Source organism: Corvus kubaryi, unplaced genomic scaffold, assembly GCF_017639235.1.
Source record: "Corvus kubaryi isolate FWS band 111438036 unplaced genomic scaffold, C.kubaryi_AGA036_p1.0 137, whole genome shotgun sequence".
In the NCBI taxonomy this organism is placed as follows: Eukaryota; Metazoa; Chordata; class Aves; order Passeriformes; family Corvidae; genus Corvus; species Corvus kubaryi.
This window is the reverse complement of record NW_024580671.1, coordinates 21,184,275-21,209,952: the sequence shown is the minus strand read 5'-3', so window position 1 is coordinate 21,209,952 and position 25,678 is coordinate 21,184,275. Positions and strand designations below refer to the sequence as shown.

Below are 25,678 nucleotides of genomic sequence, written 5' to 3'. Positions count from 1 at the left end.
ACTTGTACGGCATGGCCTCATTTAGCTGGTTTTAAGAAGCGAAAGTCTTTTTGAGGGAAATAAGTGTTTATTCGGGTGTGGCCATACTGTGCTAGTCATTTTTAAGCTATATTTGCTTGGAGAACTCTATTTAGAAATAAAGACCACAGATGAGTCATTATCCTTAGCTTAGGGCTTCTCTTGGCTTCCTCCTCCTCAGTATACCCAGACCTGGGAACTGGCCCTTCTGTTTTCTGATCTGTGAAAACAAGCTATTGTAGAATTGGAGGGAAATCCTTGCAGCATCTGTTGTAAGTCAGCAGTATTTTTGATACCTCTTAAACAGCAATCAGAAGGATGACTATTAATGAGTAGGAAAGCTAAAATAACATAGTAAAATACAACTTTTGGTGGCAGGGGGGGAAACATATTCTAATACCCAAATGTGTCATAGGGGCTGTGGTATCTTTTGAAGACCTTTTGCACTAAAAATCAAAATCCTGGTGCAGACATTTGCATGCCTGTGTTGCCCCATGAATGTAATGAAACTATATGTGTATGAAAAGATGTTTGTGTAAATGCTTGCAGAGTGATAGTTTAAATTTTCCATGACACTTCTCAAAATACAGACATTTCCTCTTTGCCAAAGTTCCTTTTTCTTTTCAAGATGTTTTTGAGAGAGAGGAAAATGCGTTGCATTTTTTCATTTAAACAAAACAATTTCTTTCGTAACCATGTGAAATTAAAATGTTACCTTTATAATAGACTGATTATGCAAATTGTGCACCTTCCTGCCTAGCTTATGTATTTAATTTTGTAAGAAATGAAGGGGATGACGATCTAGCCATGAATACTGGTAGTTTTTATTCCAAAAATATTTTAATGATATTTTAATTCTGTTATTCCAAAGCCCAAGTGATGAGCCTTGCAGTACATAGAGGACCTTCAGACAATAAAATTTTCCAACATGCTCTTTCATTTAGTGGTGGACACTGAATAAGGAGCTCCAGTGTTCCTCACAATAGCCCCCTCCAGCTCATCACTCCTTTTCATTTCATTGTTACATCCATGCCGTAGTTAAAATTACTCCCTCCAGGATGCAGGGGAGGGGAAAGAGGTGGAGAGAAGAGCAAACACAAAACTGGATGAAGTTTTTTCTTGTATAGTTAGTCTCTAGCATCTGTTCTCCTCTTTGAAACATTAATGCTTTAGCAGGATAGCAATCAGTAAAACTAGTTTCTTGGGTTTTGGTAACACAAGTTCATTTAATACTTTCTGATGCTAAGAAATGTTCTGTGACAAATGTCAAAGTGAGAATAAACATAACTCAAGCATTACAAATGTACATGATTTTCACTGAGAATTATGCCAGACTGTTGCATTGCAAAATGTTGTTCAGAAACATAGCTGTAGCTCTCCTGTAGGAAAATGGCTTAGTGGCAGCATTAAACCCATTACAATCTTTCAGCAGCAAAATATTGGAATGCCTGGAAACTAAGGAAATGCAGCGTTACTTCTCGCTAGGTGCTTCAGGCAAATATTGTGAGTAGGAGGCATGCTTGTCAATCATAGAACAGCTTCTACTACATCGTGGAAAGTGAAAAAATGTATTTTAACATTTGCCTCCTTGTTACATAGACACTATGATACTGTTTTCCTGTTCAAATGGAGAAAATTAAGCTATTTCTTCTTTATCTGAATTTATTGCTAAGAAAAAGTGCCTGGCAGTCAGGACCCACCTACCAGTGAATAGTAAGAGACAACCTGCACCTGTGGGATTAGGTGCAGCAGCAGGAAGTAAGAGCACTTCAGTATATAATTAACAAGGATTTTTAAATTTTTTTTTCCCAAACAGCATGTTCATCTTGCCAGGTTAACTAGTGATTAACCCTAAAAAAGAATGTGCTGAAGCCTATACACTTGTTTAAACTCATTCACTCGCCCGTGTATTCAGTTACTTGTGTAACCAGTGACAAAGTAACCCTATTTACAACTCCTAATTTCCTGGTATTTTATTTGATGTCTTTGTGTTTCCAGTTTCTCTATTCATCTCTTTGTCTGCTTCTCTTTCATTTTCAGATAGGCAAAACATCTTGTCTGCTGTTCTGAATAAAACAAACTTATAATAACTTTCTATCTATTATATAAAAGCCCACCTTTTTTCTTGGGGAAACTTTCAGACAATCTTTTTTATACTTATCTGGATAATATACCAGGTTAAAATTTTCTCCCAGAGATGTGCAAATAACTCTTATTAACTTCAGCAGATGTTCTGCCTGAGATTCAGAGATTTTTTTCATATTGAGTATAGATGTGGAGACTGGAATGCTTTAGTCTTTCCAATTAAATGCCCCCTGTGACAGTTACTTAAACTTTATCTCAGTTTCTATTTGTTTGTCTTCTAAGGTACATTAAATTTCTTAGTTGTTGTTTGTTTGTTTAATTCTGTGTTAACTTGGGTTTTTTCTGATGCTTAATAATTTAAAACAGATCAATAGAGGATCATGTAATCAGAGGTTTCTAAATAATATATAAACCCTATAAAAAAAAAGTTAATACATTAAATGTACAGCAATAAAGCTATTTTGATGCTTATAATAGCTTTTTTCTTCTTCTTCCACATGTTTGGAGAAAACAAATAAATTCAATGCATGTAATATGAAGAGATAATGAAGTATTTGATATACTGTTGGTTCATTCAATGTTTAATGTGTACTTTGCCCACTACAAGCAAAGATGGTTAACCTTCAGTGATTTTGGTGAGGTTTAAAACAGAGTTATGCCTCGGGGTATTGATAATCTGCCTTACTTCTACTGTAGTCAGACACTGTTTAAACGGAAAATTAATTTTTTTTTCTACAGCAATTTCAAAGATAATTATCCTGCACACATTAAGAAGGATGAAGTGTTTTAAAGAACTGTAATTCTAATTGGTAAATGTCACCAGCTGTTGCAGTTACTCTTACTTGTGTATATTCTTTTAATGATTACACTCCTGTGCCACAAGCTACATGAAAATATATTCACTAGGTGTGAAATTCCCATATGTCACAGCTTCAAGACTAGGTAAACATCTCAAAGATAAGGGAGAGTTAATGCTGATGGGAAATGTTACTTTTCTTGCTTTGGCTATCTGCAAGATGAACATTTTTATTGAACTTAGTAAAAGAAAAAGTTCTGTTAATTGGAGAACCACTAGGTTTGAGAATTCAGTGGAAGATTCCTTAATACATTTCACTATATATCTTCAGGAACTATAATCAGCCTTTCATTTGCTAGATTATCTCCTTCACCCATCTCTGAAGATTTCAAAATATTTTTCCATTATTCATCCAACTTAACTCTAGTCCAATTCCTGTAAATTCTGTATCAGGTTTTAGAAAGTATATATGGTTTCACTGCCGATTGTATTCTCTTGTGCCATCACAAATGAGTATACTAAGGTAAAATATGGAGTTTTCTGTTTTAAATCTGCTTCACTTTGTGATTTGTCTTAATATAAAAGTATTTCCGTCACATTTTAGTGAAGGTACTTTTTTATGAAGGAAATCTATTGATTTCTGTCAGTCAGGTTTTCCAACAGAAAAATATTTTGTCGATTGAAATCTTACATTTTTATTCTATGCTTAGGATTGAGGTGTGTGATGCAGATGTAAATATCAATGGTCCTGCTTTCCTCTTGAGAGTTTCATCTAAGCATATATAGATGGGATAAGTTTTTGCAATGAGATTTCATTGCCTCTCGAATGACCAATCCAAGTGTGCAGGAGATATTTCAGTTTTTCACTGTGAGTTTTGGAGATGCTACAAGTATTAAAGCTGGCCATCGTTCTATATTTAATGGTTACTTTTTAAAAATGAAACTGCCATATATGCACACCTATAAATTAAAATCTTTTTATTTTGGAGCATATTCCTCTAAATGTCTGTGGTAGATTCAGGATAAAAAGACTTGAACCTCATAATCCAGGAGGTTTCATTCACTGAAGCTTTGAGGAGAGAATGCTGTCATCCAATTACTGTAATAGGATGACAGCAGTTTCAGGACAAGGTATAGTATGGACACGTTGCACCTCTCCTTCCTTCTTGTGCTCAGACTTGTTCATATACATTACAAAATATTACATACAAGGTAATAAGAAATAAGGAAAATTTGAAGTTGAATATTCACTTGCAGACTAGAAAGGAAGCCTTAATATAAAATTATATTTAATATTTTAACCATATGAGCATGTTCATGCATACAGGCTTTTAAAATAGGCTAGATATTTTACAGTGTTGTTTGTATGCTGTTTTCAGACAACAGTTTGTGAGAAATAGACATGTCTTATGCTTGGGAATTCAGGGCATGCGTATAAATGCTTTTGTCCTCCTTCCCTAGAACTATTAATTATTCTGTATGGAGTCTTAGCAAAATCTGGATCCTTTATAAGTGTTAAGGCCTATGTTAGGGCTTGCTATAAAGTATTATAAAACTTAGCATTCTTTTGCATGCCAGGAACATTATAAGCTGTTATTTGGGAGTAATACTTCTACAAGCTTACTCACACAGAGGGCATTTGCAGAAGACTTTCCAAAGTGCCTATGTGCATTCTTGGTTCCTGTTAGAAAAAAGTGAACTCCTTACCAGCTCTGTGTACACTGCCAGTAAAGGGCATGTTGCAGGCTGTGAGGAGTGTTAGTGTGGAACAACTTCTCATGAATACGGACATCCAGAAGTCACAGCTGGACAGCAGAGAGCAGTTTCAGCCACCACTGTGCCTGTCCAGATGTACTATCACATACACACAACATGTCCTAGCCTGGCTCATGTTTGCGGGTGTGGTATAAAAATTATGCCTACTCTGCTATTCATACAGAACATAAATCGGTACAAGAAGGGAAAAATGTTGGTCCTTTCTCCTGCCCTAGCCATCCTCTGGGCTGACTGCACCACTGCAACAGTTTACAAAATATAAGGGTACAGGACTACTCTCAAAACAGCCTTTTTATGCTGTTGCTCTCAGGGATGTGCTTGAACTTAGTTTGGATTGCAGTTAGTTGAAGCTGAGCTCAAACACAAAATTCAGCTGTAGATTGGAAGTAATAATTACAAGAAATCTTAGTCAATGAAAAAGGAACTGAATGCTATTTTAAAGCATTTTCTGAATGTGATAGCAGGATTTAGATCTCCACACTCAGGCTGGAGTGGCTATCTATGAAAGCCTCACCAACAAAAAAAGGGGAAGATGTCCACGTTTACCATTGATGTTGCCAGAGCCAAGACTTCCTTCAATTGCATGTGGCAATGTGGATTTATGACTCAAAGCATCCATAAATTAAAATGCATAGAACTATATTGATAGTGAAACCTCCTGAACATGTTAAATAACCAGAATTCCCAGCAGGTTTTGTTAATACAGTTTATAAATTTGTGAACATTGTAGCATTTGTTTTCATTATGTTTAGCATCTTCTGAGTCTCAGTTGTTGAAGGGTCTGTCTTTCCCTTCCTGTTACTTTCTCCCCTCACTTTTTGTCTTCACAGAAACCAGGAATGGATCTAGCAGACACCTACATTATGTTTGTTCGGCAAAACCAGGATATCCTTCGAGAAAAGGTCAATGAGGAAATGTACATAGAGAAGTTATTTGATGTAAGTAACTACACTTGCAAAGTTTTCTGGTATCACTACTACATCAGAAGGGATAAGCTGGACTTTGATGTTCAACAAGCTGTTTAGACATTCTCTGTTGATAATTTTTTCTTTTGCTCATTATTTACAAGCTTCAGCTGTCAAGGGTGGCCTTTCTTTAAATTCTGCATGAAACTTTTAAGTGCTAGAAGGCAGAAATAAAATTGGTAGAAGACTATTATTTGAAATAGTAATTTTTGCAATGTGAGTAGTTGAATTATATTCCATCTTTTGATTTTGAATTCATTAATGGAGAGAATTGGATTGGTGTGGTTTGTGAATTCCATTGTAGAACTACTTTCCCTGAATTAAGAACTTTTGCATATCACTGCCTGCTTGTGTACAGAAAGAGTATACAGATGCCAGGTACATCTGTGGGTTAGACTGGTCCTTCTGTGGAATGACTTTTATAATTTTGTTCTATGGATTTCTAGTTTAAGACTTCTATTTCTTAAAGTTGACTTTATAACCATTTATTAAATTTTCAAACTCATTTTCAAAATTCTGATCTGACTTCTGCAAGTTCAGAGTAATCTTCATCCTCAAGGTGCATGCAATAATTTCCCTCAGTTTTGATAATAACTTCTGCAGCCTTCTTCCATTCATTCCTTTGCCCTGATTCCTCAGCTTTTTGTTAGAAATGATCACATTTCAGTTCACTCAAGTTCTGACCACTAATTTATGTCTAGTATGTCGTTTCCTTAATTGCCTGAAGGAGAAGCTGTAGGCAGCTGAAATAGCACCTTCTGTATAAATTTAAAACCCTACACATGTAAAATATATGTAAAATAAAAGTTATTTAATGATAAGTTTGGATCAGTTTACGTGACGATTGTCTCAGTCACAATTATATAGGAATTTGAACATGGAAAGAAGTCATCTCTAGCACTGTGAAATGGAATTTATTACAAAACTAATTCTGGAACGGATTATAGACTTTGAAATGTATTTATTTGTGTCATCTCCTAAGTATTTTAGAAAGCTTTGCTTGCAGTTTCATTTAATTATGCAAGTTACAGCAAATGTTTTCATAACAGCAATTCACAGCCTTTACTGTGACACTACAGTTGTGGCAGTCACAGAATGTCCCATAACATAGACTCTCAGCCATGGTATGTCATGTCAGTGTTTGTTGTTTATTAGACTGGGTGGTCAAAATAAGACTTAACTCTCAGATTTTGTATTTCCAGACACTCCCAGGCATCTTTACAAAAAAAAAAGTATCATCTGTTTTAATAAGCTAAGTGCTAATATGTGTGAAAAGAATGATTTTATAAAAGCTTTGATGCCCTGCAGGGGTAGAAAAATTATCATCCATCCAGCTGGCACCTTCACAAAGTACTAAAACCGTATTAGCAACTTCTGCTTCAGTTTGCTTTTGCAGTGAATCTGCAAGCATATGTTTCATTTTCAAGTTTTTATTTTTTTGTTTTTCTTTGGGGTTATTTTTGCTTATGTTGTCATTTTCTGCATGTTAATAAAATTATCTGCCTAAGGCCAAGTCTAACTCTCACTGGAGAAACCCCATTGACTTTTTTGATGTAGTGGGATGGGTCTGAGTCTCAGACTGTGTCCTCAGGGGGCACTGGCCAGCGCCTGGGCACAGGCCTGAGAACTGTCAAGGGATCCTGCACACCACTGAGTCACCAGCACAGTTCCTGGCATGATTTTGGCTTACCACTTACACAAGGACAGGGCTTCAGCAGGGCTGGGTTAACATGGGTTAAGGACCTCTTCCGAATTTGATTTCAGCAATTAATCTTTTCAGCACAAGAAGGCATCTCCTGTATGGATGCAAGTTCTGATACAGCACTTTCCTTTGAGTTTGCAAACCCATTTCTGTCCTCTTTTACTCAGTAGTATACATTGTATGCTGCCGTGACCAGTGCTTGTATCTGTAAGAAAAGAAAAAAGAGGTACATGATTTGTATTTTGTGTATCAAATAGCTATTTGTGTCTTTATTTTTCTTTCTGCATGGTGGTATCACATTTCTATGTAACATCACAGTGGGAGATATAACTGACTGGACAGATGCAGATAAAAGCATTAACAAGTAAGGAAGCTCATAGGATGCAGAAATTTAAAACAAAGTCATCTCCCTCTGTTAATTCACCTTTCCTGACATTAATTCAGATTTAGAACATTATGACTGAGCAATATTTTGCACATGATTTTTGAAAGGGTTTTCTAAAATTATTGCTTTAAGAAAACCTATGTACTCTTTTTATAAATTCAAATCTATCAAGTTATATTTCAATAGAAAGAATAAAATATATTCACATTTTTATGCAAATATACTTGAAGCCATTGGACTGGCTAGAGTTGTAGATCACAGTTGATTTCCTCTTAAAACACACTCTATTAGTATCAGCTAAGTAATCATCAGCTAAGTGAAAGATGAAAAGTACACTTTCCTGTGCTTCAGCCAGGGAAAAACCTCATCCAGAATAACGAAAAACCTGACTGTTCTGTGTGCTAGAGGTCTTAATTACAAACATAGACAGGATCAGGCCTCAGACACTATTTTAATCCCCCAAAAATGTATAATTGTGAACTATTTTTGCACAGATTTTACTGGCTTGATCCAGGGCTGCTAGATGCTAGCAGCTGTTAACAGTGACCAAGCAAACAGCATGTATATCACACGAAGTTTTGTACATAACAAAGATCATTTAAATTCAAGAACAGCATTGATACAAGTACAAATTCCTGCCAGTGAGTCACAATATGTTAAGGCTAGGAGTTGTACTATTTTTGTTCTACCTGAGAAGTCTCAAACTGGAGAGAAGACAAAAAAATAAGTGGTGTTTTATGTGGTGCTTGGTAAGCCTGGAAAAGCAGTGCCATGCTATACAAAATACAAAAATAAGGAGAATGGAATTTAAGCTTGTGATATGAACCCTTAAAGATGAAAGAGGTTCAAATCTCCAGTGACTTTGAAAAAAGACTGGGCTGGTAGTTTCTTCTGCAACACTTTTAAACCATTAAAGTCTTGTGCTTCAGTCCATTTTATGATCATGCAGCAGAACCAAGGTGAAATTTTTTTTCCTTCATTTCCTCTGGAAAACTCAGCTTCTTGATACATTTCGTTACTACCTCCTCCAGAAGGGCTATAGACAGTAGGCACAGCAATATGTCCGGGTGCTCCTGGTAGCATTGATCTCTCCCAGGTCAGTGTGCCACCTTCTTGTTCTCAAAAGTGGTCACCAGGTCTGAAGTCACAAAGATTTTTCACTTGGTCAGTTTATCAGAGACATGGGAATTTTTACCTTCCTTTGCAGTATGGGACATGGTCTTCTTCCTGAAATCAGCTGGGAATTTTGCTTGTCAAATTCCTTCTGTCACAGGGACTCAGGACATTTATCTCCTACTCTCATGCAGTTACAGCTTATGGTTGACGGGGGCGATGGAGAGAAGTGTTTGTTTTTGACATCACATTTCTTAAAGAGCACTTGAAATTTTTGTAGTCTGTTGCACATGATTAAGCTCTGCAGTAGCTCTGGGTTATTGTTTTAGAAACAGTATATTACTTGAATTCTATTTTTTTGTAAATAATTTTAAAAATACTTGTTTTCAGAAAAGACAGTAAATCAAGTTGGTCAATGAAAAAATTAAATATTTAGAATATAATTACACGAACCTAGACTAAATAGAAAATATTACTAAGTATTATTAATGCCTCTTATTTATAATCTGTTTCATGGATGATGCAAGAGCATCTGTGTAGTCTATCAAAAAACAGTGCTGTATATTGATCAAAAAGTTATTATATTTTAAAAATATCCAACTATGGAATTCCCATGGGATCTGGTTCTACCTTCTCAAAATCAATAGGTGTTTTACCATTAACTTTGATAAATGCAGTGCTGTGTCCATAAACATGCCAGGTTATTCCCATTGACTAGACTTAGATTCATGTTTCTACTAGAATTTTTAAGATGGGACTAGTAAATCTTGAACTCCTGAGAATTTTAATATACATTAGACTTGTAAATTAAAAACTATTTCCTTTAAACAAAATTGGATTTTGTTGACAAACCTCTTTGAAAAGCATTTTTTTAATTTCACATAGAGCTCTGTTAAAACATTGATGCAATACTTACTTTCTGTAGTAATGTGTAGTTCCTAAGTGCCACCTGGGTAGATTCTCACTTTCTTGTACCTGTGAATTGCACATGAAGTATGGATATTCCTGTTTGAACACAGAAAAAATCATTCCGGACATTTTTGCTTCAGATTCCTTCTTGGTGTATTTGCCCTTGAGAGCACTATAAAACAGGTTATATTTGTGTCTGTTGTGGACAAATAAAAATTCCAGTTTTATTAAGACTATATATACAATGAAATCTTTATGCAATAAGTGATTGCTGCTCTGAGAAATAAAGATTGGGTTCAGAGACCAGCTTTAATGCATCAGTGTTCAGCCATTGATACAACTGGAAGGGTTTCCAATTTTTTTAGGATTTAATTTCTGGGAAAGCTCTTCCCAAGTGTACCATAAACACATAAAATAGTCAGAGTGCACATCTTGAAAAGGTCAGGACTGGCAAAGAGGTGCCCTTAGTTATCTTGTACAAGATGGCACCTGTGAGGAGATATTGGCTTTGGCCCTGGTTGCCCATCTCCTCTTGTGGTTTGATGCAGTATTCCTGTTGACTTTGGAGGGACTGCCCATGTGGGAGGACTTCCTGGAGGCTGTGGCCTCATGCATGGTAACAATTCAACAAGCTGTGTAAGAGATGTAAATGGCAGGGAACTAATACAACTGTCTTTGGAGTGCAGAAAGACTGAATGTCTTTATGAGCAGTTTAAAAGCTTAAGCACTCCAGATTTACATAGCTGGCTTTGGCTTTTGTATTTCAAAGGTTCAAATGTAATGTGATATTCTTTTTCTGTTGAAAAACTGCTTGTATTTTGTCTGGAATGTTTATTAAAGGCTAGTGGTGTTCCCATATTCCAACCATTATTTTCATTTTCCATTAGCAGCAGGGATGGACAATTCAAATTCAATGATGTACTTGAGATAATTTGAGGTCTTAATTATTCTTCAAAGATTATTGTGTCATGTACTCTGCTCTATGGCTAAAGGGAGATATGAAGTACTAATTAGACTAATTTCTGTTTGCCATCATATCTACAAGCATATATTTAGTAAATGCTTTATTCAGTTGCCTAATTTCTACAGGTTTTCTGACCTCTTACCAAAAAAAAAGTGTTTAAAAATGTGCAAATCATGGTGTTACACAGCCAAGAGGAACACTTAATTTAAATTGAGTTTTCAGTAGCACCGACTCCTTGTGCTGTTTGTGTCTACTTCAAAAGCACCATTTTTGTAGTATTTAGTATTCAACAATGTTTTTCTAGAAAACTTCAGTTGTGATTTTTTTTCCTTATTCTCAAATTACTTCCTGTCACGCTAATTTTAATAAGTAATCTTCACTTTTGTTGTTATGTAATTATTTGCAAGTGTGTGATTTGACAAAAGGTCTACTTGGTTAAAGGCCACATTTGAATCAAAAGCTGTGTTTGTATTAACCTCTCAGAAACGTGAGAGGACCGTGCCTAATTACTTAAAAAAATACTAAAAAAAATGGATTGTAGCTTGTTGATCTTCTTATTTCTTTGATAACTCAGAGTAATCTTCAAGAAATATGTGGGCTTCTTTCTCAGATTCTTGAAATTTGATCACAGTGCAAAATTGTCCTTTGGCACAAACCCAGAAATACACATCTTTGCATGATGCACCTGGACATATGTGGCAGGTCTGGTAGAATCAGCTAATTAACAACACAGGCTTAAACAGGCACCTCATCTGGCAGTGTAGTTAGTTGCCTGATGGTGCTCAGCAGGATTTGGTAGTGCTTTTTATTTTTCTATCCTAATGGTCTGCTGCCCACCTAATTTTGCCTTATTGTCAGCCACTACTTACCGCAGCTTGAGGCCCTCCCAGGAGGCTAAATTATTATCAAAGGATTAGGGAGATGTAGCCTTGCAGCTCTGACATTTCTGATTACTTGTCTATGCCAGAACAGTAATTAGCTGTGACTAATTAAGAAAAATGTTCCTGCCATAGAAAACCATTTAAAAGAACTGAGAAGTAGAAAAGCAATTGAAAAGCTGAGCAGTGCTCAGATTTGCCGATGCTCTTTAGATTTTCACCAAAGTCTTAACTCATCTTTAATTACGTCTCTTATTTTATAGGGAAAATAGAAAGCTCGTGATATGAGAACCACTCTGCAGTCGTCTCATGATCTAACAGAATTTTTTGTAATTTTGAAACAGTTGTTTCTTTTTTGGTAAAAGAATTTTAAAGAAGACTGTAGGCAATGTCACTGAAAAAGTGAATTATATTGACATGCTCAAATATAGGAAACTCTTCTGCAAGATGGAAGCAACATCTTGCAAATTTACTGTTCAAAGTCTTTTTAAAGTTCACTAAATTGTTCCTGATGTTTTCAAATAGACTTGCCTCATTTTTCAAGGTAACAATCTCTATAAAAGAAAAATAATTCATTTGAAATCTGAAAAATGTAACCTCTATCAGATTTCATGTAGTGTAGAAGTTTTCTTTGATATTTTTTTTTTCTGGATTATGCTGAGAGAAAGAGTGCCCGCTCTTGGAGGGTGCTGATTATGCTGCTATAACTGCAGCAAAGCTCACTACTGTTGAAATCAATAGGACCACAACCCACTTAAAGTAAAGCATGTGCTAAAGAGTTCATTGCTTCAGAATCAGAATATCCAGCACTTTGTAGGGTATTTTATACTGTAGCTGATAGTGTTTTCTCTAGAGAAACACAATGGCATACCACAATGACTGTATTTTATATGGTTTTGATATGATACGCTTTCACATCTTCATTTTTTATGCCGTTTTTAGTTCCTGAATTTCCATTTTGTTGTTGTTGTTTGGTGCACACAACCCAAAAAGATATAAAAATTACTTCTCAAGACATTAAGTATCTCATAGTCCAGTGTGCATTTAATATTAATGGAATGGATGTCTGACACCTTTTTCACACCAATTCAGTCATATTACTTAAATTTTTCCAGCAGGTGAGTAAGAAACTATGAAATAGATATTCTGATACCTTGCTCAATGTGCATGGGTATAAAAGGGAAATAGAAGATTATTTTTAGGGCACTAAAACCCATAGCCTGATACTCAGAATTCCTTACACTGTCCTGCTCCCTAGTTTCCCTGGCTTGTGTGAGAAGCTCACTTTTTGGAAAGAAAAAAAGAACAATGTATAAATTGCTCTTAAAAAGAAATTTTAAATGAGTGTTACGAGTCACAAGAGGAAAAATGGGGAGGAAAAAAAGCCCAAACTTAATATTTTAAAGCCTATCTGATTTTTTTTTCCCTGAGGGGATTTTTTCAATCAAATAGAACTACAAGGGGGTTTTGCATGTTTGTTTGGGGAGGGGCTATAATATTGGGAGCTTCCAGTACAATTCCCTCATATGCATTTCTGGTATATACTATTCATTCATTTATTAGCTTAGTTAAATGCATCTATCCATCACTCACAATATCCATTCACTAAAAACAATAACAATTCTATCTAATGAAAAAGAACTCCTTCCAACACCCAGGCACAATTTAGTCCTTTAACCTTTTTATCCTGCTAGGCATAAAGTAGCAGCATCTCATTCCAGGCACTGCTCTTTTTCTTCTTATCTAGATGGCTTGAAATGTGTCCAGCAACTTAATAGAATCAATTGAGCGTGGACAACTATAAAAATATAAAATAGCACTGAAACTTTAGATGTGTCTGTCAGTAAGTGTTAACTGTGGCTGCAGCTTTCACATTCTACACAGTCAAGAGAAATCAATAAGGATTGTACCATTTATATTGTCTTACCTAATGTTTGTTCACCATGAAGTGCCAGGCACAAGCACCATCTAGGGAATATTGATTTCTTGATGTACTGTAATTCACACACATATAAACAGCAGGAGGACCTTGTGGCTTCTCAAACCTTACTTGCAGGTTTGATGTTTATGCTTGTATTTCATTTGGGTCAAGCTTAGTTGAAAAAGGAAAATAAAACAAAACTCTGGCTAAGTGTTCACAAATAGACACACAACCATATTGTTGATCATATTACAAGAAAAATAGTGCCAGAAACCATAAGAATAATCTAGTTTTACTAAAATGAGTCAGGCATAACAGAAAAAGGTTGCTATGCTGCAAATCAGAATAGGTAAGGATGCTGCAGAGTGCTCTGACAGATTTGTCAGTGGAAAGAGCTTCTTCACATATTTGATCATGGGAAACTGAAGCTTTAGCACTGATTTAAATTTGCAGAAGTATTGAACTATATAGAGATGATTTCCTTTAAACAATTTTCAGGTGTTTCACTGTATATTTTCTTATTTCACATTGCATTGACTTTCTTTTGCATTATAGTGCACTCAAAGAGCAAGGAAAAAAAGTAAAAATAATGCACAGAAAATTCATCTCAAAAACCCCAACACAGCTGTAGAATCTACATAGCTGAAAGAGTGTTCACAGGCAACAGGGTCAGGGATGGAAAGGAGCAAACCAGGCACCTGCCCAGTCCAAGAACATTTCGTCCAAAGAGAAAGGGGAGGAGAGAAGCAAGAGGGAGGCAGGAGGCTGGACATCTGCTTCACATTAGGGCAACTTAGTGTAGTGCCCAATCGATGTGGTGTAAGAGAGGAGTAGCTCCAGCAGTGTGCATATCCCTGTCAGCTTCGCAGCTACATCCAGCACATGGCACTGCAGTAACATAAAGAGTAAATGGATGAGTCAGGATTGATGAGGTGGAAAGAAATGAGCTGCCTGTAAATATTCACTCAGAACTCAGAATGGTTTAAATACTGTAAAATATGTACTTGGACTCACTCCACAGGGAGCAGGGAGTCTAAGCAAAAAATTCTAGGACAAAAGCAACTAATGTGAGTGTAAAAGCTACAGCACAGATGCTGATCCAATTTCAGCCTATCTTCCTTTTGGTACTGAGATGAAGAATATTCTTACTTCAGGGGAGGGATACAGCTAACAGGAGGTCTCCTCCTGTGGTCCCTTTGATGATATCTCACTCCAGGGAGTGAGAACTCCCCAGGGAGTTCTGGATGAGTGGGAAAAAGCAGAGATGGGTGTCTGGATTACATACTTTACAGGCAGGGTGAACCCAGACCTTTAACCTTACTGAGGGCCACAAAGATGATACAAGGGCTGGAGCACTTCTCCTGTGAAGACAGGCTGGGAGAGCTGGGGTTGTTCAGTCTGGAGAAGAGAAGGCTCCAGGGCGACCTTAGAGCAGCCTTCCAGTACCATAAGGGGGCTTATAAAAGGGAGGGAGAGGGAATTTTTATATGGATATGTAGTGACACGACAAGGGACAATGGTTTTAAGGTCGGAGAGTGCAGGTTTAGATTAGATGTTAGAAAGTACTTACTCAGAGGGTGGTGAGGCACTGGAACAAGTTGCCTGGAAGAGGCTGGAAATGCCACATCCCCAAAAGTGTTGAAGGTCAGGTTGGATGGGACCTTGAGCAACCTGATCTGGTGGGTGGCATCCCTGCCCATGGTAGGAAGACTGGAACTGGATGATATTTAATGTCCCTTCCAACTCAAACCATTCAATGGTTCTATAACGTTAGACGTGCACTTAGGAAGACTGCTTAGCATTTGTACAGCTAAGTACATTTGTAGGGCTTTTAGCACTAGAGCCTGATAGCAAGAGGCAAGTGTTATAATGAGTAACAACTTGGTCATTTTGTATTATGTTAGTTTGTTTATTTTGAGGATCCAAGCTGGCTTTCATTTCAGGGTCACTCAAGTGATGTTCCCTGTTCTGTGCCTTGGAGGATGCTTGTGGATATACCCAAATTGCAGCACAACACACAGTGTAGCAAGACTGACACTGTTTGCTCCACAGAATTTTAGCACCAGAATAACCTGTGGAAGTTTTGTTCACAGATGCAGTGCATATCCAGAGTGGAGCAGAGAAACTGTTTATACTGTTACTCTCGCAGTCATGAGCATCATGTTAGTACCTACTGTTCAAAGTCAGAACAGTAACATTACATATGTCCAGAAATGGAAGGAAGTTATGTCTGTCTAATTTTGCAAACTTCCAGTTTCCCAGCTTATCTGCCATATGTGAAGAAGCCAGAAAAAAATGAAGGTCACAAACATTATACAGTAGCATAAATATTGTGAATTGGTGTTTAACAACCAATATGTAATTCAGGGGAAGATGAGTACAGTATATTTTGCATTAAAAGTGTATATTTATTTGTAAATTGGCAGCAGTTCCATAGCAACTATCCATTTTCTAATTAGAAGCCAAAAATACAAAGAAAATAACTTTCCTTCTAAAAGATAAGCTTCTCATATGTTAGATGCTCTTTGTTATTTCAGAACTATATCCTTTTTGATCAGGAATTTCAAAGATGCTTAATATGCTTTTAAATGAGCCATGGTTTTTCATTTCTTCTCCTTACTGATTTATGAAAACTAATTTTATTTCGTTGTATCACCAAAATATCCCATCCAACAACTGTTCACTTGTTTGTCATCTTAAGTCTTTCTGAACAACATTTTTCTGTCAAGGTTTGGGTTCCTTTTTCTGTTGAGCTCCTTTCCCTTTTCTCCTGATTGCTTTGGGAGTGGCAGTGGGAATCCTTCATTCAAATAGGCAGAAAAGAGACTGACTAGAGACTAAAGTATTTCTTCTTAAGAAAAAGAAAATGCTTTCTGAGCTTCCTGGAAGGCTGCAGTAATAGCATAAAAAAAAGGAAAGGCAGAAGAAAGCCAAAGGAAGCATCCCACTGGAAGAAAGAAAAAATTTCTTCCTTGGCCGAGAAGAGTGCGTGAGGCAAGTTCTTAAATCTGCTATAATGTTTTAAAAAAAAAACCAAAACCTGGGGGGCTGTAGTGTGGGGAGGGTAGGAAAAAATAAAAAAAAAGGCAGGGGGGATGTACCCAAACAGAGTTTGTAAATCTTGGTCCTGATGCCTGTATCAGAAGAAGTATGAGTGTTGAAGCAGACGGTGGTGTCTGATTCCTTTCTCACCTCTCCTTTCCTGATACATATACCTGTAATTTAGGCTATCAACATTTTTGCACATTCCTAAGACAAAGTTCAAAACTTGGCTTAGTGTTCCAGGCCCAGAGGAGAAAGCAAAACACGGAAGCTGGATGAAAGCCTGAGATGTTTCCAGGAAGATGCCTAGATAAATGGTGCCAAGCATTAGGAATGTAATACACTGGTGAGGTGAAAGAGGAATGTGTCAGAGGCTCTGTGCAAAGTAGGAGCTCATGAGGCAAACCAGGAGCATTACAGCAGAAATAAGTGACACAGCAATGGGAGGACTTCTGGACAAATCCTTGAATGAAAATGTAGGAAGGGACTGTAGCGAAATGGGGAATAGAGTTTTTGCATTTGACACAATATTGATTTAGTCATTTGCATTTTCCAGATCAAGGGCTTTTAAATATCTGATTTTTTTTATATAGAGAAAAAGATTCATTTGTTTGTCCTGCCTGCTAGTCCCATGGTTCCAACAAGGCCAACTCCGTGGGTTTTCCAATCATGCTAGTTTAATCTTAATTTCTTTCAATTTATCTTAAATGCAAGTTCCTAGGGGAAAAAATGGTGCAAAAGGAATAAATGTGGTGGCATCATGATGACCCCCACAAACCAATAGTGTTCTCCTTTGTGGACATTTGCTTTCAAGGAAAAGTAAGCTTCCCAAGCTTTCCAGGTCTGATATCTGCCTACTAAAGGATTTACATTATTACTGGATAGATGCTGAAGTATATTAAAGGACAGTTTCAGCTTTAATAGTTGTATTGATTGTATTTTTATGTTTTAAATAACAGTAAAAGTAAGGTATCCTGTGGAAATATACATGAAGTGAATGTGCATGTGAAGCAGTGCTTGATCAGTGCCCATTAAAAGGAGTTACAGTTCTGTCTCAGCACAGTTACCATGTCAGCTCTTTCCCCAATAGTCAGTCCCTTTGCTATAAAATTTATGCCACATAATTCTTTTTCTTCAGTCATAGCTGTGCATTGAATCAAAAGGCGGAGAATTTTTTCATGTTTCAGAGAAATAATACAAACTTCTTTGAGGTCTTAAACAGGAAGCCTGGTCTCACAAAAAAAAAAAAAAAAAAAAAAGCCAGTAACATTAGGGTAGCTGTAAGAATAACCAGGCTACAAGTGTACTTGAAAATTCTGTTGTATCTGGAGATGATAAAATTTTTATTTCTGCAGTCAGAGGCCAGCTAACTGACCATTTCTGCCAGCTGTCTCTTACTGGCACTACTGTAGAAGAACATCTCAATAACATAGAAATCTCTGTTGATTGAGAACAATAAAGATAAAACTCACAGACACACCAAAAAAAAAAAAAAAGAAAAAGAAAATCACCTTTGCATGGACTTCTCATGAAGGCAAAATTCTGGATTTTGGTGAGAATGTTTTTCCAGGGCTGGCACTGTAAGCTTGGGTTCTCAGAGAGTGAAACCTGGCTCAACATTTTATGTTTTGGCACTGTGATGCCAGGTATAATGAGAAACCACATCCTTGTGGGGCTGGATAACGTGTTGCAGAATGGCAGTGGCTGTCACTGGGAAGCCATGTGGAGCTGATAGCAGGATGGGAAAGCTCTGACATAAAAGCATTCTCTTCTCTCAGGTTTCCCAGCTTCTGTTCTTTAATTTTCCTGGTCACTGACAGAGTTTTTCACTGGAAATGTGACTGGAAGTGCCTCACAGACTGGTGCACATCTATGACCAGTGCAATCCAGAAAAGAAAAGACACTGAGGAGATAATTAGTTCCTCCCAGGGAATTGGTGGGAGGGCAGTACCTCACTAGTCAGACTTCTGGTCTCCCTCCATTAGAAGAAATTGATATTTTAAACAGTTCATAAATTGTGCATGTCAGGAATCAGAATTGATAGGCTGGAAAGAGAGAACAAACAAAATTTCTACATTTTGATACACTGAATTTTCTTTCTACCTGCACTTACTTCATTCTTCGAAGGTTTCTCAGGCTTTCTTAATCAAAAGACTACCTAAGCCTGAGGGAAAAGCACAAATGCCTTTTCCAAAGTTGCTTCCTTGTTGCTTTATATGTTTTTCAGAAATGAAAAATATTTAGTTGCAAGCTAGATATTTTGAATATTAATTACATCTTACTTCATTTCCTGTTTTGGTATTCCTGTGTATGCATACCTTCTGATGTATTATGGTGGCCCACAGGCTGGAAAATCCTTCCCCAAGTTGGAAGGGGAAGAGACGGGCGGCGGGGGGGGGCTGCTTTCAGAGTTGCCAAGACTTTACAGCTTTCAGAAGAGCGTGAACTCATCATTGCTCAGGTAAAATTCTCATTTAAGTGGATGATATCTGTAACTAAACTTGGAAATACGTCTATACCTTCTAAACTTCAGAGTATTTTCAAAAGCCTTACAAATTACATTTGTGTCCCTCATTATCTTTAACACTCAACAAAGGAAATCAGTATGACTATTCATATTTTGCAAAAAGGGTAATAAATTAGAAACTTAAATCAGGACCTTTTTTCAGCTTTTGCTCTTCGTGTTTTTAAGGAATAACTTACTTATTTTTTCACCATTTAACATTTTTTTTAATGTCCTGAAAGTTCCTTGGTATGCTACTGGTGCTTTCTATCATAAACTTGAAGCAATATAATAGCACTGCCCTTTAATAAAAACTAGGCATTTTTGTCCTTAAATTTTAACATGCTCATGTTATGTCTTATTTAACTCATTGTTATTTTCTCATTTTAGCTTGTGCTGCATTTGGTGTACAATGTCTTCAGTGAGAAATATACTTTTTGTTACTGTTTCTGGTAGGGCAAGTAAAGCCGAAGGAAGTACAAACATCCAGTTGCTGTCTGAGTGACTAAATTCCTGATCAATAGTGCAATAAAGGCTTCTGCAGGAACATAAAATGCAGTTCCTAGAAAAGCTGTTCCCCCTGCCATACTCAGCAGAGAAAGCATTATGACGATGCCCATTTATCAAGAGCAGTCAAGGTATAGAAACTCAACGGGGTCTTGTGTCTTAGGTGTTAGGGATACCAGCCCTAGAAGGACTAAACCATTGTGTATTGCTATGTATTGAGCCTCCTTCCAGGTGGCAAACAGCTGCACCTTTTTATAAAACTTCTAAAATAAATTTGAAGTGCTTGCTTTCAGACGATAAGTGTTATATTTAATTGAACCGTTCTGCAAATGTTATAGCTCAGGCACCCAGAAAGATGGTGAATATTTAATATATTTGTTTTGTATTTCCACCCATCAGCAGAATAATGAAATTCCTTAACTACTTCTCTTTAACTTGCCTGAAGAAAGCACGGTATGTTGCTAAATCGCTTTTCACTAGCCCTGCCGAGAAACAACTTTAATCCTTGTTAGAAAATTGCAGAGTCTGGGCCTGACAAAGAGCTCATGCCTGGCGCATTGTGAGCGCTGGGAGCGGGGCGAGGGGAGCCCTTTACAGCTGCGTGCCTCCAGCCCGCCTGAGCTGGACTATTTAGGCGAGGAGGTTTGTCAATTCCTCCTGACAATGGAACGAGTTTTTCAGTGCCTGTAGCTGCGCCGAGCCCCGTTGGGGATCAATGCTGGCCATTCAAGCTGCACCCTCTTTCATTGCTTTGGTTTGTTAATTTAAGACTAAAGGTCTGCTGAAGGGGTTTAGGGTGTTTAAGAAAGCTGATGAACTGTTTAAGAAATCTGATGAACTGAGAGCGTTTATAGCCCTGGTGTGGCAACTATTGGCACTGAGGGAGCTGTGTCCTTGTTGACCCTCTTGTTATTAAAAATGCACAAGTGCTGCGCTTCTCAATATTTCAACACTCTTTCATTGTCAATACCACCTTCTGAGCCCTTCAGCTTGTTGCTTGCTCTAAAGATCTTCTTAGATTGGGTTTGAAAACTTCACCTTAAACACTAGATTAGACTGATGTTCTGTTTTCCGTGCTCCTGTTGATTTGTTGAACCTTCCCAGGGCTGGAAAGCAAGTAGCAGCTTGATGGGGAGACGGGCTGCTAATATGATTTACCAGTGTACAGTCATGCACAATAAGTGTGAATAAATACAAGGGTCTCACAGAGTCAACCCTAGCCTTTCCTTTTCTCTTATTTTTTACTTTGAAAGAGGTATCTCAGGAAAATGAAGTGAGTAATGCATGCCCTTACAGGAGCTGGATGGGCTATGAATAAGGAGAGAGGAGGAAATAGCGAGGCAAATATTTTTGTTAAAGTGGTTGGCTGCTGTTATTTGCTGATTTGGAAAAAATACATAAGCACTTACTGCTTTACTCTTGCATAGAGAACAGCAAAGAGTGTGGCAGTAGTACCATATAATGAACATCTGCAAGAAATGCATTGTCCTTTCACTGCTGTTGTTACTAACGGGAAAATTACTTTTTCTTAAAACCAGTTAGAAGCAATTGGTTGTTGTTTTAACTGGATAATCTCAGGACAATTATCTAATCACTCAAGTTTTTGGGGTTTGCAATAGATTCCCATCAGCCACAGTAGATCCATCCCTGCCTCTATAACATGCTCATGGTTGTCAAAACATGTGGCCTTGGATTCTCTGAGAGGAATTTGCAATGCTGTGCTTTTTAACAGACTCCAGAAAGAAGTTATAGGGAAATATTTTTTTTCTTGTTATGAAGTCTTGCAGATTTATGTTTGTACAGCTTCAGCCTATACTAAGTCCTCAAAACTAGTGGATATAAGACCAGTCCTGAACAAAAATCCTACCCACAAGTACCTCTGGGAGGATTCTAAAAATATACTGGATGTGATTTTTATTAAAAATACTGTGACAATTAAAAATAAAAATGCATTTTTTTCTAATAAAATAGCAGTTATATTTTTTCTGAACAAGGTATGTTGACAGAAGAGCAAGTACTCTAGTATCATTTCACAGTCACCAAATTAAACATTTGTACTGGAAGTTTAATGCATCGAAGCTAGTCAGGAAAACATATTGTATTGGTTTCATTCATAAAGTTGAATAGAAAATTAATTTCCTCCAATGTCTTAGCTTTGTTTTCAGTGTATGTAAGAATATCACAGGTATGCAGGGAGAGTCGAAGTTTTACTGCGTCCATCCTAAGTAAGTTACTTGGCTGGGCTTTAAAACACATTTTGCCAGAAAACTGGAACAGTCTATTGTCAGTAATCTGTCACTGTTCAGTATTGTTGCATGGGAAAATCAGTCTCAGAATTTTCAATCCTGTCTGTAGTTTGTTTGTCTGAGCAAGTTTGAGCCCATTCTGCTTTCTACTTGATACAAAAGGATACATCATGGATGCATTACTGGATTTCTCTTATGGAAGAATATCCGTTTTCGAACAGTAGAGTCTGAGTGATAATACAGTTTTTTGGCTTATCTTATTGCATTTGGGTAGAATGTTTGATGTAGGAATTTTCATGTTTATTTAGATCAATAGAGTTCCCCAATTAGTAAGCACAATCATATTCTATTTTCTAGACATCTGTATACATAAAAGACCCGTCATATAGTTTACAGCTACCACTTAGTAACAGCTCTGTCACATTAAAAATATTTTGCAGCTACTTACAAAGGAAATCAATATCAGCATGAATGTTTTGGATTAAATAATGTAAATAGGATAAGAATGTCATTCAGTGATTTAAAAAACAGTATTTTATGGATATCCAATCAGTCCCACATTTTAGTGAATAAATTAAACTACTTTTACGAAATATGTAGCTATCTGCCTTTTTTGTGGTGTGTTTTTTCATTTCTGCAAACTAGTAAATTAATAGGAGAAACTCTAAAAAGGTAAAAGTAATTTATTTCCAGTGATTTATAATTAAAATACAATTTAACACATTCAAAAAAAAAAACAGAAGAATTATTATATGAATATCTAATTTCAAACATCTTAAAACTGATAGTTATAATGTGATGAGACCGTTACCTGTAAGGAAAAGGTATTTGTAGTTATTTACTGTATGTCTTTCAAGCTTTTTACAGAGACCTTACATTTTGATGGAAGAATTCTATTTCTTTCTTTTGTTACATCCAGTAGCAAGTAATTTGTCTTCATATTTTCAGTATATATTTTATTTTATTTGTTAATGTGGAGGTGGCTAATGAGACGTTAGATACTTTCTTTGAATTACTTTCACAAAATATACCTTGCCTAACGTGCTGCGTTTTAAAATACACACGATTTCCTCTCTTTGCATATCGCTGTATTTTGTGAAGACACAGGAAATTTTATTAGAAAAGAATTTAAGCCTCTTTCCTGTGGGAAAAGAGACTAGAAACAGAGCTATGACACAAACTCTTTTAATCTCTCACTGTTAAAATTTAAAAAAGAAATCCCTTCCTTTTTACAGTCTGACTAAATGACATCTGGTTGCGATTTTACAGGAGGGGGAAGGAAAATGCTACAACTATATTTAGTAAAATCTCTTCTAATCCAGTTAATGTGAAAGAACTATTACAGTAGCTATTTGGAACTGAGCATTTTTTTACATAGACACCAACAGCAGAGGGCTTATTCTTAACCCATCCATTTGTGAAGTGTTGAGTGAAAACATACCCCTGCCTAAGACATAAAAAGGAAATAAGGTAGGCTGTCATTATAATTAGTAATTACTGTAAATCAAAACCTTAATATGATTATTTTGGGAAGGGTGGAGTGGTGTTTTGATCTTACTTAAATACAGTTTCCATTAATTTCTGCTTTTTTTTACTTAATGATGAAGTGAGTAAAGAAAAAAGAAAAGAAAAGACAAATTCCTTATTCTCTGATACTGTTTTCCTGTTTGAATTGAAAAATCTAGTCATTGTAAATTCTCTCTCAAGATACCCTACCTGTTTTTATCCTTGCTGTTTCAGCTGTCAATTCTCTCCTGTAATTGTATCTTTAATATCCATTCTCACTGACAGATAACAAAGTGCATAACACTATTTTGCTTGAACATGTTGTAACTGAAAGATAAAATGGCAGGTGCTAATTCATGTAAAGAACGGTCTAGGTCAAGTTATTTGATTTCCTACTGACCCATGCAATTCTCGTAACAGGAAATTATATCATTGTTGACTTCAAGTGCTGATCTGTGATCATTTCAAAGTGTTTCATTACCTCTCATTACCAAATCTGTTAAATGAATACTGCAGTGTTATTTGGTGGTGTTTGTTGTTGGTTTTTTTTATCCTTCTTTTCAGCAATGGTATAGCAACTCCATGAAAGTCATATGTATGTGGTTGGCTGATAGATTAGATGTTCAGCTTCACATCTACCAGCTGAAGACTCTCATCAAGATAGTGAAGGTAAATAAAATGTTGTTTGCATTAGACTGCATAGTTAAGAGAGAAAAGTAATAAAGTAATAACATGGAGGATCACCCCAAGAGTTAGAAAATGTGGAATAAATTTGTAAACTTACGTAGTTTTATGTTGGGATTTTTTTTCCCACAGTTGTAGCAAATTCCGGGAGTAAAATAGCTTAATAAAACCTTTCATGTTAATTATATGTGCACTATTATTTGTCATAAATTCTGGACTTGGGGACAATTAAGATCATTCCAAGAAATTTTACAACTAGATGTACAACATTCTTATATGATTATTCTTACTAAATTATTGTTTGTCTTGTTGCTGATTTTTTGGTTTACCAAAACTTTTAATTTTTGTTTACTGAATAATTTCAATAATGTTCCTTCTCCATTTTTCCCCTTCTCCTAAAAAAAATGAACTATTTTCTTTTTTATGCACATCTAATTACTAGGTTTAATTGAAAACAGTATTTCGTTTATTAGATAACATTTTCTAGTCTTTCATACTCAGGGATAAGTATCAATAGAAATACCAATCCCTCCAGTTCAGTCCTCAGTCATTTACATTGGCCAATGTCAAATGCTTCTGAGCAAAGTTTAGTATGCCTTGAAATAGGCAATTTTGGGTTAACCTTCCATAAAAGAAAGTTTCCTCCTAGCTCCCTTTCAGATCTTAGTTGATACCTTTAGGCAAGAGACAGAAAACCATTTCAGATTTTTTTTCTTTTAATTCTGTCTTGTTTAACTTTGGACATTCTTGTTATCTGTACAAATGTGGAGTAAGAAACACCTGTTGTCAGTGGTGACTTGGATTTTTTGAAAATATTTTCTCATGAAGTTCATGCAAGACTGTAAAGTCAGAAGCATTTTAACTTGTGGTCACCAGAATTGCAACTTCAACGTTCAGGATTCACTAGCCAAAAAGGAACAGAACAGAGAGAAATGCAAGAAAACAGTCATAATAACGATGGCATCACGGCTCCCTGAAACACCCAAGCTTAGCTTTGCTCTTTTTGACCTTAACTAATTTCTCTGGAAGCAGGATTTGGCTCTTCACTGGGTTGTGTGTCCAAACGGCAAAAGCAGTTTGTTATTCCTTGCTGAAATTAATGGCTCTTGTGAAAGGTTTAAAGCTATTCTCAAGTGAATCATAGAATGATAAAATGGTTTGGGTTGGAAGGGACCTCAAAGATCATATAGTTCCAACCCCTCTGCCATGGACAGGGACGCCTCTCACTAGACCAGGCTGCTCAGAATTCCATGCAGCCTGGCCTTGAAGACTTCCAGGGATGGGGTATCCACAACTTACCTGGGCAACCTGTTCCAGTGCCTCACCACCCTCACAGTAAAGACTTTTATGAATACCTAATCTAATCATACTTTCAGTTTGAATCCATTCCCTCTTGTTCTATCACTACATGCCCTTGTAAAAAGTCCAAGGTAGTTGTCATCCTCTGAGGAAAAAGATGGGTGTTATGGGGTCTAAAACCAGTGCCCCATGAGATCTAAGAATGGGTGGACTAAGTTGTACGAGAGAAATATCATCAGGCAGATTAAAGGAAGCTCTTACAAAACCGAATTTCAGGTGAATGAGCAGCACTGCCAATCCACCTTCCCTCTGCCACCTGGCACACTGGTTAGCCTTGTTCAAAAGCAGGAGGCTCCTGCTGGAGGTGGGAATACTGCTT

At 36.6% G+C, this 25,678-nt stretch overlaps 1 protein-coding gene across 24 annotated transcripts in view; it reads left to right on the top strand.

Annotated features, from left to right (window-relative positions):
- CADPS2 (calcium dependent secretion activator 2) overlaps positions 1–25,678 on the top strand; it is a 294,985-nt gene that overhangs the window by 266,200 nt on the left and 3,107 nt on the right. For all 24 annotated transcript variants that reach the window (XM_042018140.1, XM_042018137.1, XM_042018148.1 and 21 more), the window contains 2 exons: positions 5,506–5,613; positions 23,881–23,985. In XM_042018140.1, coding sequence (XP_041874074.1) covers positions 5,506–5,613; positions 23,881–23,985 — 213 coding nt within the window. The remainder of the gene's footprint in view (positions 1–5,505; positions 5,614–23,880; positions 23,986–25,678) is intronic.